Source organism: Castanea sativa, chromosome 7, assembly GCF_040712315.1.
Source record: "Castanea sativa cultivar Marrone di Chiusa Pesio chromosome 7, ASM4071231v1".
In the NCBI taxonomy this organism is placed as follows: domain Eukaryota; kingdom Viridiplantae; phylum Streptophyta; class Magnoliopsida; order Fagales; family Fagaceae; genus Castanea; species Castanea sativa.
Genome location: NC_134019.1, coordinates 41,197,784 through 41,204,874, shown reverse-complemented (window position 1 = coordinate 41,204,874; position 7,091 = coordinate 41,197,784). Strand labels below are relative to the sequence as shown.

At 32.0% G+C, this 7,091-nt stretch overlaps 1 protein-coding gene and 1 non-coding gene across 2 annotated transcripts; one reads left to right on the top strand and one right to left on the bottom strand.

Annotated features, from left to right (window-relative positions):
• Positions 1–343: 343 nt before the first annotated feature.
• On the top strand, positions 344–5,380 carry LOC142642474 (endo-1,4-beta-xylanase 5). The gene is made up of 8 exons (XM_075816835.1): positions 344–636; positions 739–773; positions 920–1,079; positions 2,032–2,204; positions 2,498–2,599; positions 3,077–3,223; positions 3,897–4,535; positions 4,972–5,380. The coding sequence occupies exons 1-8, from the start codon at positions 552–554 to the stop codon at positions 5,305–5,307; spliced, it is 1,677 nt and encodes a 558-aa protein (XP_075672950.1). The 5' UTR covers positions 344–551; the 3' UTR covers positions 5,308–5,380.
• TRNAE-CUC (transfer RNA glutamic acid (anticodon CUC)) lies at positions 1,192–1,264 on the bottom strand. Its single transcript has one exon. It is a non-coding gene; the product is annotated as a tRNA-Glu (tRNA).
• Positions 5,381–7,091: the final 1,711 nt, after the last annotated feature.

The window sequence follows — 7,091 nt, the reverse complement described above, 5'->3', positions numbered from 1 at the left end:
GAAGTTCCATTACCATTATTTAAATTAATCCTTCCAAATCTTAGATTAGGAACACTGATTTAGCACTTAGCTGGTATCCAAATTCTCATCCCATTAAAGCAATGGGGAATACAGAATAAGTAAAGATCGATAAATCCAAATGAATGAATGACTGTGTTTCGTACGCAGTTGGGCATTAAGATCCAAGCCCGTGAACAAAGAGAACGAACACTTTGCAACCATTAGCAAAGGTAGCAAATGAGTTCCAAAACTAGCCAATTGTCATACACAAAAGTATGAGTTACAGTTCTACTATTGTCACTCCATTAGGTCCACAAGAGCCTCTCTCACATAACATGTGATCAAGGCACGGGGCTACTAAGGCATGACCACTGTTCCCTTGTGAACCCCCACACCTCTTCTAACCTTAAGTGCACCCTTTCTCTGCCTTGTAAATTGTTACCTCCCTTATTTTGGAGGGTTACTTGGAGTAAGGGAAAGCCTTTTGTATATAAGACCTAAACTACTTCATTCCCTGACTAAAAAGCTTTCTGTTTGTACTGTCACAAAACATGAGGAATAGTCCTTCTCTTATTTTTAGCTTTAGCCTCTTGGCTTTCTTCCTTGTCATAGGCTGTCCTTTGGTTGCTTCATATGGTTCTTTCTCTCACACAACCTCTCTTTCTTTGGTTCAAATATTTCATTTTTTTTTAATGGGGTTTTCACTATATAACTACTACTCTTTCTTCTATACTGCAGATGGGCCTTTGTATGATTACACTGCTTACACTGAGGTATACATAAAAAAGTGGCAATTACCATAAAGTTCAATTTTTTTTTTACATGGGCATTGTTAAAATTGTTTGATTTCTTCCAAAATCTTGTAGTGATAATGTACAAATAAATGTTTAATTCATGTATGGTGTTGCTTGTTTGGCAGTGTAAAGGGCACCCAGAGAGAGCACTTTACAATGGAGGGATTCTCAAAGATGATGAGCCTGTAAGTGTCAAAGGCAGCATTGGTGGTTCTGCAAGTATTGTATTTTGGCCGGCTTTCATATTGCACAATCTCACTCAGGGAACTTATTACTGTTTCTCAAGTAAGGTTCTTCTTCTTCTTCTTTAACTTGAAAAATATTATTTGGAATAGAATTTATTTGATAGCAAAAATAAAATAAGAAATTTCCTTTGATGGCAAAAATAGTAAAAAATTTCCGTTGCCGGGACTTGAACCCGGGTCTCTCGGGTGAGAGCCGAGTATCCTAACCAACTAGACTACAACGGATTGTTGGTCCAAGGTGTTTATTATTACTATTTATATCTAGCATACAGTACTACCTTGATCTTCAATATCGTTTCAACTCTCAAAAGTCTCAAGCAATTTTCTTTTATGAGAATCTTATCTCAATTCTCAGGTAATAGTTTCAAACTACTTTTACCACCTTTCCCAGTCCCCCACTTGACACTTCCACCATATAAAATGACAAAAAGAACATTTCATAGGTATCTTTGGGGATTCTTTCTGTCCAAGCCCAATAAATAGTACACATTCAACATCATATTCATGGCCAAAATTATGCAGGCCCTATTAGTGGTACATAGTGTGTTTTGAATGAGCTTATTTTATTTTAGAGTTGTGTTAACGAGCACTTTACGGTGCCTGTTAAGCCTATTAACAACAACCTTTTGTAGCTTTTTATAGTATTAATTTACTTTTTGCAGCTTTTTATTCTTTTTGACAATTTTTTAATAGTTTTTTAAAAATCTTTTTTGACAGTATTTTTAATAACTTTTTGTCCATTTTATTAACACAAGTGAAATCTTAACACATTTCCCTTTATTTTATTACCTTTGCTTATAGAATAATGAATAAGTTGTTCAAATTTCACATGCTACCAAGCTCTGCCCATAACCATGCCTTTTGGCTATTGTGGGCAAATTCACTTTTACGGCCTGACATAAATGAAATTGAAAAGGCTGTCTACCAAATCAACAGGTGGGTTAAAGTTACTTGAATCTCACACTGGTATGCTATTTTTTGGTGCTTAATAGGTTGGGTCAAGATACAAGGTGCAGAATCAGCTCTCATAAAGGCAAGCCTGAAGTCACAAGATGTGTCATATGACTGTATAGGGACTGTTATAGCAAAGCATGGATGCTGGTCATTTCTCAAGGGTGGATTTGTTGTGACTTCACCATCTAGTTTCTCAATTCTAACCCTTCAGGTAAATATATTTCTAACACTTTTTAACACTTTTATTGTGACAAGTTGTGATTAAAACAATACTTTCATAAGAGGCTACTATTGACGTCATTTTTATTAGCGACAATCACAACATGGCACCTCAATTTTTATGAAAATTTTGTGTTTCCAGATTTATTGATTTCTAAGATATTGCCAGTGACACACTGCATATGTCTCATCTATAGAACAGTACTGGTGCAAAATTAAGCATTCAAATGTATGAAACTAGTGCTTATCAGGAAAGTTTTGCTTGTTTGGTTGTAATTTGTACAGAATTCTGACGACAAGCAAATTGATATAGAAATTACAAGCCCTTCGTTACAGCCATTTACCGAGCAGCAATGGAGAATAAATCAGCAACATATTATTAACACTGTGAGTGCATGAAACAACTTTGTTCTAGGCTCTGTTGATAACTTTGGAGACAAAAGAGGAGAGATTGTGGAGTTTTCTTTCCATACTTGAAGGCAATATCTTAAGACTCGAATTCAGTTTCCATTAGTAGCATAGCAAATTTACTCTTATCTATACTGTTGTAGAGTGATTTAACGATGGGAATGATCAAAATAGATTATCATAATGAAAATATTAAAACTATTATCAAATTTTAATACAAAAGTTTTATAAATTGACTTGTCGATGAATGTGATTGGTGCCACATAAATGTGATTGGTGCCACATAAATAACATAATAAATATATTTCTTAAATACATATTTTATTTTGTGTATAAAAGTTGACACATGGTTTATAAGGCTTATATAGTAAAAGTTACAGCAGCTCTAGCATCGCTATTATCTTAAGAATATTCTTAACAATATTTTAAGGGCAACATCTTTAATTTATTTTCCAGCGAAGGAAGCGTGCTGTAACAATCCACGTCTCAGATGAACATGGAGATAAGTTGCAAGGGGCAGCCATTAACATAGAGCAAGTCTCAAAAGATTTCCCATTTGGTTCTGCAATCGCAAAGACTATTCTTGGCAATTTGCCTTATCAAGTAAGTATGGTCCATATACTATATTTCAAATCTAAATTCATCTGTCTAACATATGGAGTAGAGTATGAGTCCAGAGTCCTATGGACCATCATATACGCACAACCAAAAAGAGCTTTAAGAGATCTAAAGCTCTTTCTAGAAAAAAAGAAAAAAAAAGAAAGAGTGCCTATGGCCAAGAGCTTTTAAGTTTTATAGTCTTTTAGAAAAAGCTGAAATTTAGAGGTTTAAGGATTCATGCTTTATTAATCAAGAAATTTAAAGAACAATTTACTGTAATTTTCCAAAAGCTTAAAATGCTAAAAAAAATCTTTTTATTTAAAAATCTATATCACAAAAACTCTACAGCTATAGCTCAACTTCCAACCGCAATGTCAAATGAATACCTCTTCCAATGAGAAATGACAAATTTACTACTAATTTTATTACAAAAATACTTACAAATTGACATGACAACATAATGTGATTAGTGCCACATCATCAACATAATATATAAATTTCTTAATAATTTTTGGTCTCATGTTTAAAATTTGACATTAACAGTTTATGAAGCTTGTGTTGTAAAGTTGATAGTATCTCTAGTATTACTCCATTCCATCTGTCTAAAATGCTTAGCAATTTTATTATTAGCACTTTCAAATGGCAAGCTAAAACAAAGATTCTCATTTTGTTCCAGAATTGGTTTGCTAAGCGATTCAATGCTGCAGTCTTTGAGAATGAACTCAAGTGGTATGCCACAGAACCTGACCAAGGGCAGGTAAACTACACTATAGCAGACAATATGTTGGAGTTTATTCGTGCTAACCAAATCATCGCTAGAGGCCACAATATATTCTGGGAGGACCCCAAATACACACCACAATGGGTGCGTGACCTTACAGGACCTGAATTACAATCAGCTGTCAATTCGCGTATACAAAGTCTAATGAACAAGTACAAAGAAGAATTCATACACTGGGATGTTAGCAATGAAATGCTTCACTTTGATTTCTATGAGCAACGACTTGGCCCTAATGCCACATTGCATTTCTATGAGATAGCACACATGTCAGATCCATTGGCAACCCTCTTTATGAATGAATTTAATGTGGTTGAGACTTGCAGTGATGTGAATTCCACAGTTGATACCTTCATTTCGAGGATGAGAGAACTTGAACGTGGTGGTGTTTCAATGGATGGGATAGGTTTAGAGGGTCATTTTACAATACCAAACCCTCCTTTGATGAGAGCCATTCTAGATAAGTTGGCCACATTAGGGCTTCCCATATGGCTTACAGAGGTGGATATCAGCAATACACTTGGTCAAGAAGCACAGGTGAGCAAGTCTAATTGTTACTCTTTTTAATTTAGTTATGGGAGAGTTCTAATGTTGTAGCTATGACTACACATTTTAGCACTACTCTTTAGTTTGAACTTTATTTGTATGGATAAAGTTTTCATTCAAACTAGGTTGAAGGAATTTCCTTAAATCCATTATGTGGGAATTCATATCCATGTGTACTAAATTACATGATTCATTAAATCATTTAAACAAGTTATTTGACTAATCAAATAGGTTATGTTACTATAAGTACATATGAATACTCATTGTAGTAGGCTAGTCAATCTCCTGAAGATTTTGTCATATGAGTCATATGATCCATGATCATGCCTTTACATAAAATTATTAGTTCTTGTTTGATTTTAGCTCAAACCCCAAATTTTATAGGGGAATATATCAATGAACGTGCAAATTAAATTATTTTGTGCAGGCCATTTACCTAGAAGAAGTACTGAGAGAAGGCTTTTCACATCCTTCTGTGAACGGAATTATGCTTTGGACCGCACTGCATCCTAATGGGTGTTATCAAATGTGCCTGACTGATAATAATTTTCAAAATCTGCCTGCTGGAGACACGGTTGACAAGCTACTTAAAGAATGGCAAACTGGGGAGGTACAAGGTCAGACAGACGAGCATGGTTCTTACAGCTTTTATGGTTTCTTAGGAGAATATAAAGTGAATGTCAAATACAACAATAGAAGGGTAAATTCAACATTTTCCCTCTGTGGAGGTGATGAAACTAAACATTATAACATTCAATTGTAGCCCATGAAACTATTTCATAGCTTCATGACTTCTTGTAGTTTGTTTTTTACATCTAAATTATTTTACCAAACAAGCAGTAGCTTCCATTCTTTTTATAGGGACTATTGTCACTATTCCATGTCTTGAGCGATATGCAAATATGCTATAATAAGTTAAATGTGAAATATTTATAAAAAGATATCTTTATAGTCCGTATATAATACGGAGTACTCGCTATATGTAATAAAATTTGAAGAATTAGTTCAATTATATTACACTAGTAAGTTTCCCGTGCGATGCACGGATACTATTGTAATGTTTTATGTAAATTTGTTTTTGGAAAATATTAGACATATATTATAGCATATTTATTATAAAACTTTGTTAGTAATGAGTTCATCATAAAAGGTAACAATTATAAATTGCTCACATATATCTATTATAATTATTTTGTTCAAGTAATGAGTAATAATTAAAACCATTTGGAGTAATATTGTATAATAAAGGTTGATAAAAGCATATTAATTCATTCTATATTATTTATTTTTATTATATGATGTAATAAAAAGTTTCATTACGAAATCTTTTTTTTTTCTTCAACCTTTGTTATTAAGGTATGATGATGCTTGTTATCATCATCAGTTTCTCTATTTTCAACATTTAAAGTTTAGTCTGTCCATATTTGTTCAATTTTTGAGCTTTCATAATTTTTTTTTCCTTTTGTTGCATCATTTGTATTAATCACTAATGAATTGGCATCGAGAGATTCTTAATTGGCTCTTACAAAGTTTGGACTTTGTCGCTAAGATTTTTCATAGTATTTGCATTTATATTAAATTTCAATGATGTTACACTTTTTTGTAAATATTTTTATTTTTTGTTTTTGTTAATTTTGGAATAGTGCAGCAAAAAGAATTAATATAGCATATTGAATTGTGTATTTTTTTTTCTTCCATACCTTTTGATCATTTGAAGGTGCATCAAAAATCTTAGCAACTATGTAATTTTCAAAACCACCCTTTAAATTGAATTCATTCAAATAAAATAGAGAAATCCATTTTTTTTCCTAATGTTTTTTTCTCGTGGAATTCGTTCTCCAATATCAATATTTTTACAATAATTTAAATAAGTTGTACCTCAATTTATTTTTCAGCAAAATATTTTGTAGATTCAATTAGGATTTTCTCAGCATCTCAATCAAATATCACAAAATTTGTTTTGATAGTTGCATCAAAAACTTCAATTTGAATCATGTATCTGAAGTAGTTGCAATTGTGTGTGTGTGTGTGTATATATATATATATTTATATATATATATATATATAGTTATAGTTTTAGTTTTAGTGAGATAAATATGTTATAAATATTTGGAGAGTATGTGGTTAATGTGAGTGCCTCTAACTTTGGGATAGAAAGATTTATTTTTGTTTCACATTTTTGCATACCAAAATGATTTTGTTTGTGGTTTGACATTTTTTTCACAAAGTACACATAAAATGTAATACCAACCTATTTTTGTATCAATATTACTTATTATTGCAATACCCTAGTAGTTTACATCTTGCAATGAACTTTGAAATTAATATGTATTATTTTTTTAATGTAAATAATATGATATATGATTATTTTTTTACGTAAATGATGAGTATAAATTGAAATGATTAACAAACTTGTTTCGTAGGATCTCATTCAATGCATTTTATCTTTACTATTGTCTTCAAAATATTTAAAGATAAATCCTCCTATGAATTTTTTTTTTGCATGTATTTTTGGAATTTCTTGTATAGGATCATGTTTTTTACCGT

Excerpts from the sequence above, each read along its gene's own strand:
- LOC142642474 (XM_075816835.1), top strand. The coding sequence starts at position 552 with ATGAGGAATAGTCCTTCTCTTATTTTTAGCTTTAGCCTCTTGGCTTTC. Across the intron at positions 774-919 it reads ATTACACTGCTTACACTGAG|TGTAAAGGGCACCCAGAGAG; the intron begins GTATACATAAAA and ends CTTGTTTGGCAG. Across the intron at positions 4,536-4,971 it reads CACTTGGTCAAGAAGCACAG|GCCATTTACCTAGAAGAAGT; the intron begins GTGAGCAAGTCT and ends TATTTTGTGCAG.